Below are 16,082 nucleotides of genomic sequence, written 5' to 3'. Positions count from 1 at the left end.
TCAGTCCGGAATGTCAGGAAAAAATTGAAGAAGCGAAACCGGGGAAGGAGGCTTAGTCAGCGGTGTACCCTTTCCTCGACTCGAGCAAGAAAGAAGCAGGCTGGAAAAGAAAAGCACGAGGTAAGTGGAGTTGGACTATTTCCTTGGTCGGGGGGGCAGCTGAAGAATTGGTTCCATGGGAGAATCATCTCCAGTATTCTCTCCCCACAACCCAGACAGACCCAAGAGACCAGCTCCCGCTGTCTATACTTGTCAGTCCTATAACTATACCACTATAGCGTTGCGGGTGTTTCAGTTGACTCGCTAGCCTCCCTGTTAATGACGATCGATGACTTTATCGACTTTTACAGTGAATTAGCACCAACATCAAGTGATACCTCTGGTCTTCTTGTCTCTACTATTACTACGGAGTACTCCGTACCCCCTGTTGTTATTGCCACCAACTACTCCTCCACAGCCTGCCGCCACTGTTGCTGCGCCACTGCAAATAGTTCGTCGTCAGTCAACATATCCCACGCGATCAGTGCCAGCGACTTCCCCACAATCACAGCCTCTTCGTGAGCCGTATCCGTCCCTGCCGCAGCGGCAAAGCTGGGATGGTGAGGAAAGGAGCCAGGTTCATCGGTAATCCCGAACATCGTGTGAAGTGTTGGCACAAGATAACTGACATTCCCTGCATTCTGGTCAGCATCAGATGTTGCATTTGAGCATTCGCGACCAACCTATATCCGATGACCCTGTTAAGACCTTCTCATGCTGCGCCAGTACATTTCGTTCATAGCGGCCCATGTGCGCTTGGTATCGGTCGCATAAGGTGTCGTTGATCTTGATATCCGTGTAGAGCTCATTTCTACCACTGTCAACATGTTTTCAATCCCCAGGAAAGAGATAGCCTTACTCCAGGATCTCTACTTCACAACCGGTAGCCATTGCCCCGGCCTCGATGCAGTTCCGCACTTTGCCCATCAAAACATTCAACCCTTTCAGGGTCGGACTGCGCACCTGCCAGTAAGCTCTGGTCAAAGCCGGTATCACATTCGCCACCTTAGGTGTGTCCAAAAAGGCAACATGGACCCGCTCGTCTGGGTACATCTGCTGGCGTAGAACAGCCACATTGTTGTACGAGGCCACCAAAGCATCTAATGCGTTAACTCCCTCCCAGGGATTACCTCCTGCATGGGCACTCTTGCCTCGGAAGGTGCAATGAATCTCCTTGCGCGCGTTCATCCGAACACCTCCGACACCATCTGCCACCACACCTGGGAAGAGTTCCCGAGGACCTGCATGACTGGATGGGTCAGTTGGGTCAAGCTGTCAAGGAACAAAGGGGAGAACGGTACGCCATCAAAGACACATCCACGGCTTTATAGGCTCCAGCGTCAATCAGTTTGGCCTTTCCTCCGCCATTCTCCTCTGCTGGAGTACCCAACAATTGTGTCCGTCCCGATAGACCATACTGCTTCAACACGGCGGACAGGGCAAGAAATGCTGCAACACTGCTAGTAGTGATGAGGTTGTGGCCGCAGGCATGGCCAATACCCGGCAAAGCATCATACTCGGCATTGAAATTGATTAGCCGCCCTCCAGACCCGCTGATCGCCTCAAACGAGGTATCTAGTCCATATGCGTGGCGAGTTACGGTAAAACCTTGCTTCTCAAGGAAGTCGCAGATCACATCGTGCGCACGATGCTCTTCGTACGCTGTCTCTGGATTGGACCAGATCTGTGAAGGTATAAGTACAAGAGGACAATGACAATATGGAGCCATGCCCGTACGTACCGTGCGATTGAGCTCACGAAGAGGGCCTTGCAAAGATGCTAGTGTAGCATCGACCGCTGTCTTCACTTCCTCTACTGTTGGTAATGATTGCAGGATAGCCATTTCGAATGTTAGGTTGTTGTTTTGGTGTCTTCATTGCATCCCGGATGCTGAATACGGCAGTTCATATATCCTATTTGTTGTCTGCGCCACTCTTGCTACGCCAACCCCTCAATCTTACAAACCGCAATTAATTAGTCAATCAATCAATGCAATCCGGTCGTAGCCTCGGCTGGTACTTCTAAGCCCCGCGCATTATGATGATACTTGAGATAGTTTATCGTGATAAGATTGGCTGGGTGTCATCATTCGGAAAGTCTGACGTCGGCTGTCTCGCTTCCACCCCGCATTTTCGGGAAACTCAAGGTTTCCCGCTATCGGGGTTTGTTCTTGATCAAAGAGATAGTGTTGAGCGATTGACAAATGATTGCGCTATCAATGTCATGACCAGGGTCTAGATATGCAGGATAAGCTGCATGGCGTATGCCTACTCAATCGAGTCTATCAGGTGGCCTCGGCAGATAACAGTAGCCGAGTGGGGCCCGGGCGGGGATGATAGACAGGTTTGCGAGCCAGAAGGTTGGTGTGCCACGCGCCCTGTCCTTCATTTCTCCGCATGAGATCGGGGACGGTGGACAGTGTGGAGGGGGCGGTGGAAGCAGGTTGGAAAGGAAATGCAGTTCCTTTCGCGCTAAATGGCACCGAGTAATCTTTTGAGTGGAGACTCTTTGCCCCAGGATTATCCGCGGATTGGTACACTTGCCGAGCCACTCCCGGCAATTGGTCCAACTGCCGACCGAGCCCTAATGGCTGTCCCAGAACGCAGCCGAATTCGGCGCCGGGCCTTTGGTGTGTGCCTGCTTGACCCACAAGTTTTCCCCGTCGTTCCCTGACTGGATCTGAAAGCGACTGGCGATCGAGCCCGCAAGAGGCCAGCTGGAGAGAGGGGTCTGAGCTATAGATGATGCTATCTGAACAGCAGCAATGTTGATCCCGTGCCAAAGGGGTAACTTTACGAGGAAGTAGCTGACATCTACTGCGGAAGAGATTTCTCTATCTAGCGCAGATTAACTTTATGGTGGCGGCGTGAGTATCACGATGGCATGCGGAGTATATAAGTCTAGGCGAGAGACGCCCCCTATCAGCATGCCGTGGTTCTTGTGGCCATCCCCATTTCACTACCCACAGACTGTGACGCCATGGAGAAAAAGCCTACAAGCCAACCTCAGGAGGAAACTCTGGGGTTGGAAGGGGTGAAATTGAAGGAAGACAAAATGCTGCCTCGAGATGTCGACCTAGGACAAATGCTGGAGTTCGAGGCTACGCCGCAGCAGGACCGACAGGTTCTGCGCAAGCTGGATCTTGTGTAGGTTGTTGCTATGGCACTCGAAATTGCACATTCATTAACAAGAATCAGGCTTATACCGCTGATGGGTGTCTGTTACATGATGCAGTATATGGACAAGCTTGCTTTAAGCCAGGCCACGCTTTTCAACCTTCGACAAGACCTGGTATGTCCGCCCTTTTGCTGTGAGTCACCCGTACTAATCCGTACAGCATCTCGAAGGCACGGAATATACGTGGACGTCCGCCATCTTCTATTTCGGGTACTTCGCCTGGAGTTGGCCCAGTTCCTACCTCATCGTACGCTTACCGATTGCCAAGTACATCAGCGTCTCAGTGTCCGTCGCACTCCTTCCTCCGATCTACTTTACAACGCTTTTCTGACAACTCGCTAGACTCCTCTGGGGTGGTATCCTGATGTGCCATGCGGCCGTGAAGACCTTTGGAGGGTTGATGGCCGCTCGGTTCTTCCTTGGTGTAGGCGAAGCAGCCATTGCACCAGGCTTCTCGCTCATCACCGGCATGTTCTACCGGCGTGATGAACAGCCGGCTCGGTATGAACATCTAAGAGTCAAATAGCACGATGTTCCAGAGACTGATACATCATCGATACTAGGCAATCTGCCTGGTTCCTAGGCAATTGCATTGCCACGGTCATAGGCGGCGTCGTCGCCTACGGCATCGGCAACATCAAAGTCCACTCGATCGCCAGCTGGCAGCTCCTCTTCCTCGTCCTCGGCGCCATCACCGCTTTCATCTCCTTCTTCCTCATCGTTCTGCTGCCTGACTCCCCCAAGAAAGCTATCTTCCTCACCAAACCGCAACGCCTCATCGCCGTGCACCGGACCCTCACGAACAAAACCGGTGTCGCCGATGAGGGCTCCTTCCAATGGCACCAAGCATGGCTAGCGATCCGCGATCCGCAGACCTGGTTCCTGGTGCTGTATACCTTCTGCGTCAACCTCTGCAACGGCGGTGTCACCAGTGTATGTGCATACCTTTCCTCTCGTCTTTCTTCCAGCCCTACCTAAAAAGAACCTCTCGTAAACTAACACCAGCAACGCACGACAGTTCTCCTCGATCATCATCAACGGCTTCGGCTTCTCCCAGATCCGCTCCCTCCTGATGCAGATGCCCCTGGGTGCCGCACAGATCGTCTTCCTGTGCCTGACCGCCACCGTGGCCACCTTCGTCCCCAACACGCGGATCCTGATGATGATCCTGAACACGGTCACCTCGCTGGTTGGCATGATCCTGGTCTGGCGCCTCGACGACGCGAACCAGGTGGGCCGCCTCGTGGGGCTGTCCCTGGGCGCCGTCTTCGCCGTCAACATCCCGCTCTCCCTGAGCATCATCAGCTCCAACGTCGCCGGTTTCACGAAGCGGAGCACCACGAGCGCGCTGCTGTTCATCGCCTACTGTGTGGGCAACATCGTCGGGCCGCAGTTCTTCCTCTCGTCGGAGGAGCCTCATTATCCGGTACGTTTAAGCCCTATCCTTTTACAGGAACAATCCTCTTCTCAGTCTTCGGAGAAATGCTGACTAATGCGTCAAATAGACCGGCATGAAAGCCGCCATCTCGGGGCTGGCCTTTGGGGCCTTCTTCCTCATCTGTCTGCTGGTGTATTACGTCTTTGAGAATCAGCGACGAGATCGTGCGTATGGCCCTCCGGTCCAGATGACGGAGACGGAGGAGTTGGCATTGGGGCTGTCCAACCGGACGGATTTGGAGATGGAGGATTTCCGATACGTTCTGTAAAAAGCCTCATCACTGGATGGGACTTAAATTAATGTTGACTATGAATTAATGTAACGAAGCTTTCTTTCATGGCCCTTTGTTCATATCCTCCGCTTGTATCTAACGCCGTGACTGACAAGGAGGTACTTGGAGAAGACATCCTCGGCGAAGTCGTCGAACGGCTCGTACACTGCACCTAGCCGGTAGGCCGCTGCCATCCCGGAGATACAGGCGATCTCGTGCATATTCTAGTGAAAGTGTCAGCTTCTGCATAATGACTAGGTCCATCGTGGAAGGAAAACATACCACCATAGTCCACGCCCCCGCGTACAAAGTATTATTCTTCCCGTTGATGAACATCATCCCCGGCACGACGCGCAGGTAGTGCTGCCAGCGATGGCCAAATTGATGCCACCATTTCTCGCCGATGATCTTGTCCTTGTCGATCCCCTCCCAGGTCCACAGGTGTTTGTGGTCCTCATTCAGGAAGATGGTCTGATAGACGTGGCGCTCCGGCTCGGGCGGCATGGTGTCCTCGCCGATAGCCTCCCGGAATTGATGCTGGTAGTGGGTGCAGTCGAAGCCCATCTCAATCTTGTCCGGGTCCGAGTCGAAGGAGTGGGTGAAGTACATGGGGGCGAAGCCCTCCCAGCCGTCCGTGCGGCAGCGCGGCGGCATCTGCTGCGCGAAGGCGATCTGCTCCTGCCGCGTCTCGGAGCTGCCCTTGCCGCAGAGCTCCTCCTTGTAGCGGGTTTCGAACAGGCTGTTGAAGTACTTGGCGTCGGTGTGCGTGATGGTCAGGTCGTTGAAGAACTTGACGCCGTTCAGCACGTACCTCTCGCGCCAGGTCGCGTGCGGGCCCAGCATCGACAGCGCCTCGTCGGCGGGACAGCACAGGATGAGCTCGTCGAAGTCCTCCACCCTCCCCTTTCCGGCCTCGTTGGGGCGTTCCTGCTGGCCGTCCTTCACCGACCGGAGGCGCAGCTTCACGCGTTTGTTCCTCCTTTCCAAGATGTCGGCCTCCGTCTCCAGCAGCACCCGCACCCCTTTCGCCGCTAGATCCCCTTTCCAGTCGCGGTAGAACTCCCCTAGGTTCGGGAAGGTGTACATCTGCGGCCGGTTCTGCATCAGCATGTCCTCGTCGTACTCCCACAGGCGCATCTGCGGATCGTCGAACAGCCGCTCCAGCAGCACGCACGCCACGTTGGGGGTCTGGTTGCCCGTCCCGAGGAACAGCGCGATCAGCGGCAGCACCATCTTGAGCCCGAAGTCCGTACTGAAGCGGAACAGCCGCAGCATCGTCTTGATGGGCATCAGGCCCAGGATCGGCATCAGCCGCTTGATCCAGCGCAGCACGCGGCCTAGCTTGCTGATCTCGGCCGAGTAGGTGTCCACCAGCGGGCTGGGGAACACGTTGGTGAAGAAGCTGTCTCGCCCTTTGCCGAAGGAGACCTGCAGCTGCACGGGGTGTGGCTCGTAGCCATATTTCTCGAAGAAGTGGAAGGTGTGGCGGAATATCGGGGAGCCGCCTTGCACCCCGTCGTTGAGCCAGGTCGCGCCGCCGTGCTTTGCCGCGTCGAGGGGGATCGTGGTCGCTTGGCCCCCGGTCTGCGGGGCGCTGTCGATGAGGGTGATGTCGAATTTGTCGGGGTGATTGGCTAAGGTGGAGGCGCAGGACTTGTTGGTTTCACATGAGTGTTAGCGTGGGTGACTCGGGATTGTGATGGTGGTGATGGTGGTGATGGTGGTGATAGTGGTGATGGTGGTGATAGTGGTGGTGGTGGTGGTGGTGGTGGTGGTGCGGAGATACTTACCATACCTGCGGCCCCGGCGCCGATGACCGCCACTTTCTTCCTGTTATCATTCTGGGCCATTGTGAAGGCCTGTACTAAATACTGAGAAGGGCATAATATGAAGATCGCTCATCAAGATATTCATTGGTCTTGACGAAGTGTATATCTACGAGGTGAGTCAATGACGTCAATGCTCGGTCGCGGAGAATTCATGCGCTGTTAATCATTGAGTCATCCTGAGGGCATGATCAGATCGATTCTCATCTCGGCTTCTCAGATAAGGTTTTGGCGATCCGATCTCGATCTGCTTGGTGTAGTTTGAGTTGGTAATTGCTCCTTCACAGTGTAGGTTCTGTGCAGTCGTTGTTCGAGGTTAGTTCTGTAGCATTGTTTCGTCGTTCAAAGACCGTATCCCATATCCTTGCGGGAGCGTCATCCATGATGATAAGGAAGTTTTATCAATCTCAGAACACCAAAGCTGGTTCTAGTTGGGTCAATTTGGTTTCAAGTCAAATCTCTCCCTTAAAATTGTTCAATACAGAATGAAATGTTTTGCAAGGCTCCCGGTCATCGCCTCCCGACTCTGGTCTATTGGCAGTGTTTCAGATATCACTTAAGGGGAATTGCTGCTGCGAATCTAAGCGTATCTTTGTATGAAGTAGCGACCTCTCATAGAAGATCGAGTCAGCTTATGAGGTGGGACGAGATTCGTTGTAAACACACCTCATGTGGCATATCTCTCTCACTGCAGCATCTGTGATCAGAGAGAGCGCAATGACTACCTCCTTGTTTCGATGGCTCGCAAGGGCAGAGGTTATTCACTAACAGACCGCTGCATTATGGCATTTGTGTGGTTTCATGAGTCGATCACATGTACTGCACCCGTGAGCATATTGCCAGAGAACCCCCGGCCCTCCTTCTTTGGAGACACTGTGACGAGGGGATCAGGAATCGGTGTGTCCTGCTTCCATCGAGTTATACAAGATAGGAAGCTGTAGGCCCGTGTATGTCTTTCGATGATGGAGTTGGGTAAACCCGAAGTTAACAGACAGAAACATGGGTCGACGCACTTGTGGTTTTGTGGTTGGTCAATTCCATGATGGCTGGAGTCAAATCTGCACAGTGACCAGTGTCAAGAGCGAGACGTATAGGAGATGAGAGGAGGCTGAGATGATGCAGACTGGTGAACAGGGCAATACAGATGGTTGGGGTGGAGGATGGAAGCAGCGGAAGGTGTTGGAGCGGGCCATGGACAGACCTACCATTTACATTCTTGAGAGCGGAATACTAAGTACACTACCTCGACAGTGGTAGTATAAAGTCGCCATACTCACAACGCTCTTTCTCCTTGGTTCTACTCCTGCAGCTAGCTCGTGCTACTTGGAAGAAGGGTACCAGGTATTTATTCCAGAGAGCTTGAATGGACATAAACAAAAGTAAGCTGGTGCAGTGTTTGGAAGACACGACATGGAAACTGGGACGTGGTCTACATCGAAAAGTGGTGGCGCATGAGCAGAACAACGAGAATCTACCAGGACCTCTCCGCTACTGGTTGGTCAGACAATTTATTTCATGAAGATGAATTGATCGAACACGTTTTGAGCCTTCGGATGCAGCAAAAGGAATTCATATCGCATACACTCTGTAAGTTGTTTTACCCTCTTTCATTCAAAGTGACTGGCCTGTCGGTCATTTATCCATAGGAATTCCCATCTGATGTCTGCTCTTTCTTGTTTGACTTCATATTATTAGCTGAAGACAGATCTTCACAGCGGATGGATATGTGCGGTATGCCGCTCGTGCATGTGCCAATGTATGTTACTGCACAGTCCTGTACCAAGACGGCTCACTATGCTTGGCCTGATAGCTTGGTGTGTGGCATTATAAATTATGGAGGCGCCCCAAAAGAAAATCCGCAAATGTTGTCGCAATCGTCAGGGTTGTCTTTAATCACAGCACACAACTCAAAATGAAGTATCTCCAAGGTGAACTCCTGTGGAGGTAGCATGCTTGGCTTGGTAGACACGGGACCGCTTGCATTCGACGGTAACTGTCTGCATATCCAAACGAGTGATCGATCTTGTAAAGCCCGTTATGCCCACAGATAATGTGCACATAGCTTGGTGCAGCATAACTAATAGGCGATGAAAGTGAACCTAGTCCGGCCCTGATCGAGCCAGGACTCGAACAACGTCGACTGTTGGCATTTATGGGTGAAGTTTATCTGGTCGTCGTGCCCGTCTCCATGTTAACGGTCGCAATTGGTTGTCTCCTCTATGATGAGGTAGCACTCTCGAGTAACAGCGTCTGAGTAGTCATTATTATTATCTCGGGACTTCGTATCGCATGTCGATCCCACGGGGCGGATGGGCTGAGTGTATAGCCACAAGCAATGTCCCTTAATCGTGGATCGGCTTCCGAAACCGTGGAAAGTAGAAAAGAAAGAAGACAATCACGGCGAGCAAGACGACCAATGTAGGCAAAAACATAAAAGTAAAGAGGAAGACACTCAGTCCGAAGGCAGCATTCTGGCCCGGAAAGAATCGACGAGCCATTAGATCGAGAGCGGCGGCGAGCATGGATACGGGGGATTTTGGTCCAAAGATGATAAGCGCTAACTATTGTTCCACAAGTTGGTGGTCGTGCGATAGTGGCGAGCAAGGATGTAGAGAAGATCGACGATGAGGGGGACAATTAAATCGCTGATGGTTGAGGTAGCCAGGTGTCTGGTGGGGAGAGTGAAGCAGAAGTGATGCAATCGCGGGTTGATGGTGTGGTGTCGATCCAACGAAGACGGTGATAGTTAAGCATTTATAGACATCAACTCAAGTTCTCAAGGTTGCCCGGGAGGCCCATCCGGCGTAAGAAGAAAAAGCTTGCTGGATGATTTGCAGTTGCAGGGTTCGAGATTGATTGGAAATGAATATGCCTGTTGAACCACCCAGAGGTTCAGGTTGGGATGAGTACAGTGACTGATCCGCGGACCCCGGTCGGAGTGGAAGGAAGTTTCCAGAGATGGGATGATTGACAAGTTGGAAGAACTAAACAAAGTCAGGAAATTGGACGACCGCAACGGTAATTACTCTGTATCGTAATAATGGGTGCCTGCAAGGTGGCTGCATTATCAATACCACATGACATTTCCATTGGCTGCACAAGCTATTGTCCCATGTAGCGCCACACTTTCTTGTCCATTTTTGGTCTAGTGGCTCCATAAATTCTGTTTCGGGAACACGCAAGGAGGTAAAGTTTACCCAGTAGTACTGCAGTACCGAATTACGGCGGTTTGGCTCAGGCAGCAGGAATTGCTTCCAGAACGTTGAACTGAGCCACTCATTCCTTACGGTCGCAATGCGTCGATTCCAGATAAAGTCGAAGCGTGGAGCAAAGACAAAATCTATGCAGAATTATCTTGGTGGGTCAATTGACTAGATAAGGAATGAAGCCTTGGCTGGCTATTTCGGACACCCGTAGAAGAGTGCAGCCCTGTGTACAGGTAGCGCTGAGGAAAGTGGCAGGGGCAGAACCATTGGCCACATTGCCTTGTAGGGCTGAGGCTAGTACTGGCTGACCTTGGCAGTTTGGCAACACTAACTACGTATTATTATTATTTTTATCATCAAGTCACATTATCAAGTCAGAGTCTCACTCCTCATCATCTTTCAACTCTGTCCTGTTCAAATCTCTTATTAATCCACCGTCGTGGTTTAGTGCTAAATATCCCAAGACTACCCACCACCCCAATTCATATTCTTCTTAGTCTCTTTAGTTCTTTTCTCCTTACACACTTCCTCCCCCTCCCCCTTCCCCAATCCCTTCGCTTCCCCATTTCCAATTTTAACTCGCCTTTTCCTTCGGTTACCCCCCTTTCTTTCCACAAACACACGGTGTGTGGATGCATCCGTGAGCCTCCCCCACCGCCGCGCGGAGATGAGGCTATCCCACTCGCTACTTTGACTCCCCCGCCCACCATCGATATCCTTTCGAATCTCGATATCATCATCCCTTCCTTTGACCTCTTATCTTCCCTTCGTCCGTTTCTCTCTGTTACGACCTTCAACTCCCTCCGATCAACTCGAGATGGGCCTCTTTGCTGGTCATGAGCCCGTCGACCATGCCGAGCTGGATAATTTCGGCGTCGATTGGGTCATCCACTATTCATTCGAAGATCTCGGTAAGGAGGGTACCTCAACCAAAACCATGATTGACAACACGTTAGCTCACAGCCACCTCCTCGGCGCAGAAATCTCGCAGGCTATCTCCGAATTTCGAAATCTAATCCACGACTTGGAGGAAGCGCATCTGCAGGTCCAGGTTCGCCATGGTTACGGACCCTCCCTGCTGGTCTTCATTCGCGTTCCCCCGGATCTCTTGGGGAACATGGTCTACAAATCTCGGTACGGTACTTCGGATCATCCACCCTCGCGTCCCTAGTTCTAACAATCGCACAGAGTCAAGGATTGGTTACACGGCATTATCCATGAGTTCCCTGCAGGCGACGATCACACGGTGGTTGAGTCCGAGACTGCCGCGGAAGCCCTCCGGTCGGTCTACCATGCGGTGACTTGGCAGAAACACTTGGGAGGGGCGGGAATCACCCCCAAAATAGGCCAGTGGAAGAATATCCAGGCAGCCATCCCTCTCCAAGACCGCGCCGCAAATGCCGAACTCTTGCGCAAATGGAGCAAGACAATCAATATTACTGCCGAAGATCTCGACGCCATCCGCGCGCTGTTCGGTGAAAAGGTAAGCACTCTGTTTTCCACCCCTCCTTGGACTTGGACTGCCCCCACGCTCTCGCATGATAGACACTGATCCTATGCATTGAGCAATCTAGGTCGCCTTCTATTTTGCCTTCATCCACTGCTATTCCACTTTTCTCGTCTTCCCCGCCGTTTGGGGCGTGTTCTGCTGGTTCTATCTCGGCCCCTATTCCATCACTTGCGCTCTCGTCAACTGCCTCTGGTGTATTATCTTCGTCGAGTACTGGAAGACTCGCGAGATTGATTTAAGCCTGCGGTGGAATGTTCGCGATGTTGGAATCCTCAAGGTCAACCGACCGGAATGGGTGTGGGATAAGGAAGTCCAAAACCCCGTTACAGGGGAGACAACGAAGGTGTTTTCGACGCACAAGCAGTTCCTTAGGCAGTTGCTGCTTATTCCCTTTGCGACCGTAGCTGCTCTAGCCTTGGGCTCTTTGATTATCTTGTCATTCGCTTCCGAGGTATTGGTGTCCGAGATATATACCGGTCCCTTTAAGGGCTACCTGGAGTTTCTTCCAACCATCTTGTTCTCCCTCTCGCTGCCGTGGATCACCAATACGCTCACCGAGTTCGCCAAGCAGTTGACCGACTACGAAAATTACCGCACGCAGGACCAGTACGACGTCGCCCAGACTTCCAAGACCTTTGTCATGCACTTCATCACCGCCTTCCTGCCTACCTTGCTGACTGCATTTGTGTACGTGCCATTCGGCACGAAGCTGGTCCCTTATCTGGACGTCTTCCGCACTTATGGCCTCATGTCTGCCAATCTGGCCAAGGAGATTCACATTGATCCGGCCCGTCTTCAGCAAGAGGTGATCTACTTGTCTGCGACCGCCCAACTACTCAACTTTGGCGAGGAGATTGTGCTCCCCTACGTCAAGCAGACGCTGATGCACAAGTGGCGCACCTATCGCGACGGTCGCGATGCCGCTCGCATGCCTCGTCGCCATTCCCAGCGGACTGATTTGTTACTTGTCGATGCACCCGAAGAGGCAGCATTCCTTGCGCGTGTACGCGATGAGGTGGAAGCGGACGAATACAACGTCCATGACGATACTTTGGAGATGTGTGTACAGTTTGGATATCTGGCCCTTTTTGGAGTGGCCTGGCCCTTAGTGCCGCTCGGGTTTTTGGCCAACAACTGGCTAGAGCTGCGAGGCGACTTCTTCAAGCTCAGTTTAGAGTGCCAGCGACCCCCGCCGATTCGGGCGGACTCGATCGGACCGTCTCTGCAGGGACTGGAAGTGCTTGCCTGGCTCGGAACTCTTTCTACGGCCGCAGTCGTTTATCTTTATCGTAATAGCATGGAGGGGGTGCAATTCTCCTCCTTCCTGCTGACTCTGCTTCTGGCTGAGTGGGCGTATCTTGGCGTCCGGTTTGTGGTTCAGACCGGCATGGAAAGGATTAGCTCGGTAACCCTCAAACGGGCAGAGGCCAAGCGGTACGGCATGCGCAAGCGCTACCTCGAGGCCACGTCAGGCAATGTTTCCCCGCGGGGCAAGCCGCGGGTCCGTTTTGAGGACAAGGTCAGTGTGTACACCACTGGTACCGATGTGAGTACCAGTAAGGAGGGGCTTTTGCAGCCAGGACATGATGGTCTGCACCATGGACGCCAATTCTGGTCGTGGGCACCTCAGGAGGCGGCTGATGCTGGTGTACGCATGATCAAGGCATTAAACACCACTATGGACGGGTCGAGGACTGGGCCGACCAAGGTGGCCAAGGGAGCATAAGGCCGTTATGCTGTATTTGTTAAACCACTCGTTGTAAATGATGAATTCCCTCTTTGTTTTCGGTCGAATGAGTCTTAACTTTGTAGCGTAGAGAAAGTATGTTAGGGGGAGTACCTACTACTTTCCTGTGCATGGCCACCTTTGAAGTGAGTGGCAGGCTGCATGCAATCTGCATGGGTCTTCCCTTTCCAAGCTGACTTTACTCCTCTCCATCGGACCTGATTTCGAACCACCACTCCTGGGACCCCTGCGATATTTCTCGGGTGACAAGGCCATTGAGCTGGATTATCTGATCCAAAGAGTATGAATTCTGATGAAAGGTAAACAGCATTGAGTTTTTGGTGCTCGTGGGTTGAACAAGCGTCAGCCCTATAAGGCATGCCAAGTGCGGATACTCCCAGGCGACCAGCCAATCCGCTGGCCGACCGACATTCCGGGCTCCATTCTTGCCCGCTGGTTTGTTGCGCGTCTCTCTTTCCACTGTCCAGCTTCTCTGCCAAGTTCCAACTTCTCTCTCGTCTTCATCCTCTTTCTCATCCAGCAGCGTCAGTCTCCGACCGCCCACATCTCCCTAATTCCCCTCCCCTCCCCTATATGTCATCCCTGGCGTCCTCTCTCTCTCCTTTCCCTTCCCTCCTTTCTCTCTCCCTCTCTCTCCAGGGCTGTTCCTCCACCGCCGGTTGGAGGGGCTCCGTCTCCTCAGGTTTCGCTGCCCCCGATGCGCCCCTCGCAGGACACCCTCCCCCCGATCGTCTCCGATAAGGTCCTGCATCACGAAGAGCATGAGACGGGCTCTCTACCTCCAGCATCGGTCACTTTATTACGGCAGCGACGAAAACTTCACGTTATAAATCCATTGTGGTACCGCAACAGTCTACTGGCTAGCGTGGGGTTTCTGGAGTTCGCCAACGCGGGTGACTTTGCCGCCAATGTGTGGAACGATGTCCCCGTCCCTTTATACGCCATTATCTTCATGGCGATCGGAGGTCCTCTAGCACTATTGATCAGCGGATTTGCCGTCCGCGATAGTGTGCTGAGCTGGCAGAACGTCCGGATTCTTCAACGAGAGCGCAAGTACCTCAAATCCCTGCAGGCCCAGCACCTCGAATGCCCCGCACCGGATGCCACCACACTCCGTTTCATCGACCGCCGTCTGGGGGTCAGCCACCGCGAACTGGGCACCGAACTGGTCGATCGCATCGTCATGGACGTATTTTTGGGGATCGGCGGTCTTCTGGTCGGCACGGGCACCATCATGGCCATCTGGGGCTCCGACCGACACGTATACTTCATCAGCAACCTGCTCTCAGGATTCGTCGGCAACTCCTTCGCGGCCATCTACGGCATCATCAATGCCATCTGGTCGGCCTATCTGGCCTGGCGCTTTCACAGCTACGACCGCGCGTGCTCCCGAGCGGGAGCCATGCTCGCCCCGTTCCGCGACCGACTCCAGCGTCGCTTCCAATGCTTCAAGTGGCACGCCGTCGCATCCGGGTGGACCGGCCTCATCGCCGGCGGCGCCTCCATGATGACCTCCCGTCTCTGGGAGGGCTACGTTGTCCTCATCCCATGCATGCTGTTGGAGGTTGCCTGCAACCGCTTCTGGCGCGGTCAGCTCGGCTACGACCGTCCCATCGTGGCACCCGACTCCCCCCTCCACCGGGGCATCTTAGTCCCCGAGTCTCCCTACAGCCCAGCCAGCAGCAGCAACAACAGCAACAGCAGCAGTCCGCAACTGGGTTACCCGAAACCCACAATCCCGGTCGCCCACCACCACAAAATCGAACAAGACACTCCCAACATCCACCCCGAAGACGCGGAAAAGGAAGACGACCGCCTGCTCCTCGACGCCCTCACCTCCGTAATCGGCCTCCAAACCGCCCTGATGCCCATTCTTCCCTCCACCCTCGTCCTGGAAGACGTAGACTGGACCTCCCTCGACTCCCTCTTGCTCTTCATCGTCAATAACCACCTTTTCGACTGCCTCTGCGACTGGCTCGCCACCAACCCCGCCGTCCCCAAGGACTTCCGTCACCGCGTCTTCCGGTTAGCCACCAACCCATCCTTCTCGGAGATCACGGTCACCCTGGCCGACCTCCGCCATCTGAGCGACGTGGAAGATCGACCCCGCATGCTGGAAATGTGTCAAGTCTTCCTACGGACCGAAGCCCAGCAGGTCATGATCAATCGAGAACGGTATCTCCTTGAGATGGTGGGGTACACGATCTGGAAGAACGATTGACCTTTCCTTCCCCCCCGTTCTGCTTCTTTTCGGCATTGGGAAAAAAATCGGAACATGCATCAATATTGCCCATAGACTGGGCGTTTTCAACTTTCCGCGTGTTCAATTGTATAGAAATCAGCGGAAGCGATCGTGTTTTTGTGCTTGTTGAGCATAGCATATATAATCGTGTGCATTGTGTTCCCATGAGCGCCTGCGCCTGGTTCATGAGCGATGATGACATAATGCGGTGTGATGCGATGCGATGCAGGGCTTGGCTAGATTTGAACTCAGACCGTGAATCGTGAAGTCTGGGACTTTTAGTTAATGATCTATCCATCTCGAACTAGCTTGAGTCAAGTCGAGGGAGGAAGGGAGGAAGGAAGGGTGCCGGTTCACTTACTTTCTTTCGGTGAAATGGATGTCTTGGTCGATGTGCTTGGGCTTGGGCTTGAGCGTTGGCATGAGCATTGGCATTGGCATGAGCATGAGCATGAGCATGAGCATGAGCGAAACTTGATTCCGTTTCCTCTTATATAGATTGACTTATAATGTGTATCTTGATCGATACTAAGGTCTTCCTCTACTTGATTAACTAAATTTTCGTGGGGAAGCGGGAGGGGTTGTAGATCCAGGGATTCGGTGGTGTGCTACTGGCTACTACTCAT

General features: G+C 53.1%; 5 protein-coding genes across 5 annotated transcripts; 3 read left to right on the top strand and 2 right to left on the bottom strand.

Moving 5' to 3' along the window:
* Positions 1 to 416: 416 nt before the first annotated feature.
* On the bottom strand, positions 417 to 2,039 carry BO82DRAFT_302138 (M20 family metallopeptidase). Its single transcript, XM_025632109.1, has 5 exons — positions 1,781 to 2,039; positions 1,341 to 1,723; positions 899 to 1,288; positions 723 to 850; positions 417 to 673 (listed from the first exon to the last, which is right to left on the bottom strand). Exons 1-5 carry the CDS (start codon positions 1,880 to 1,882, stop codon positions 444 to 446), a joined length of 1,233 nt encoding a protein of 410 aa, XP_025495863.1. The 5' UTR covers positions 1,883 to 2,039; the 3' UTR covers positions 417 to 443.
* A 979-nt stretch (positions 2,040 to 3,018) lies between these two features.
* BO82DRAFT_361575 (MFS general substrate transporter) lies at positions 3,019 to 4,922 on the top strand (the record flags this gene model as incomplete). Its single annotated transcript, XM_025636820.1, has 7 exons — positions 3,019 to 3,185; positions 3,237 to 3,330; positions 3,377 to 3,501; positions 3,559 to 3,717; positions 3,780 to 4,149; positions 4,235 to 4,642; positions 4,722 to 4,922. The coding sequence occupies 7 exons, from the start codon at positions 3,019 to 3,021 to the stop codon at positions 4,920 to 4,922; spliced, it is 1,524 nt and encodes a 507-aa protein (XP_025495862.1).
* BO82DRAFT_165308 (putative flavin-containing amine oxidasedehydrogenase) lies at positions 4,789 to 6,816 on the bottom strand. The gene is made up of 3 exons (XM_025630295.1): positions 6,716 to 6,816; positions 5,208 to 6,578; positions 4,789 to 5,149 (listed from the first exon to the last, which is right to left on the bottom strand). Exons 1-3 carry the CDS (start codon positions 6,773 to 6,775, stop codon positions 5,003 to 5,005), a joined length of 1,578 nt encoding a protein of 525 aa, XP_025495861.1. The 5' UTR covers positions 6,776 to 6,816; the 3' UTR covers positions 4,789 to 5,002.
* Positions 6,817 to 10,774: 3,958 nt separating this feature from the next.
* BO82DRAFT_327381 (anoctamin family protein) lies at positions 10,775 to 13,259 on the top strand (the record flags this gene model as incomplete). The annotated part of the gene is made up of 4 exons (XM_025632959.1): positions 10,775 to 10,868; positions 10,938 to 11,091; positions 11,146 to 11,440; positions 11,532 to 13,259. The coding sequence occupies 4 exons, from the start codon at positions 10,775 to 10,777 to the stop codon at positions 13,191 to 13,193; spliced, it is 2,205 nt and encodes a 734-aa protein (XP_025495860.1). The 3' UTR covers positions 13,194 to 13,259.
* A 478-nt stretch (positions 13,260 to 13,737) lies between these two features.
* On the top strand, positions 13,738 to 15,926 carry BO82DRAFT_350983 (uncharacterized protein). Its single transcript, XM_025634296.1, has one exon. The coding sequence runs from the start codon at positions 13,912 to 13,914 to the stop codon at positions 15,433 to 15,435; it is 1,524 nt and encodes a 507-aa protein (XP_025495859.1). The 5' UTR covers positions 13,738 to 13,911; the 3' UTR covers positions 15,436 to 15,926.
* The last annotated feature ends 156 nt before the right edge of the window (positions 15,927 to 16,082 follow it).

Source organism: Aspergillus uvarum (genome assembly GCF_003184745.1).
Source record: "Aspergillus uvarum CBS 121591 unplaced genomic scaffold BO82scaffold_6, whole genome shotgun sequence".
Classification (NCBI taxonomy): Eukaryota; Fungi; Ascomycota; class Eurotiomycetes; order Eurotiales; family Aspergillaceae; genus Aspergillus; species Aspergillus uvarum.
Note: the sequence above shows the minus strand (reverse complement) of the source record. Positions and strands in the feature narration are given on the sequence as shown.

Coding starts and splice junctions, on each gene's coding strand:
- BO82DRAFT_165308 (XM_025630295.1), bottom strand. CDS start 6,775: ATGGCCCAGAATGATAACAGGAAGAAAGTGGCGGTCATCGGCGCCGGG. Junction 6,579..6,715: donor GCGCCGGGGCCGCAGGTATG/GTAAGTATCTCC, acceptor GAAACCAACAAG/TCCTGCGCCTCCACCTTAGC. Junction 5,150..5,207: donor CGGGGGCGTGGACTATGGTG/GTATGTTTTCCT, acceptor CACTTTCACTAG/AATATGCACGAGATCGCCTG.
- BO82DRAFT_302138 (XM_025632109.1), bottom strand. CDS start 1,882: ATGGCTATCCTGCAATCATTACCAACAGTAGAGGAAGTGAAGACAGCG. Junction 1,289..1,340: donor GTGGATGTGTCTTTGATGGC/GTACCGTTCTCC, acceptor TGACCCATCCAG/TCATGCAGGTCCTCGGGAAC. Junction 674..722: donor AACAGGGTCATCGGATATAG/GTTGGTCGCGAA, acceptor ACCAGAATGCAG/GGAATGTCAGTTATCTTGTG.
- BO82DRAFT_350983 (XM_025634296.1), top strand. CDS start 13,912: ATGCGCCCCTCGCAGGACACCCTCCCCCCGATCGTCTCCGATAAGGTC.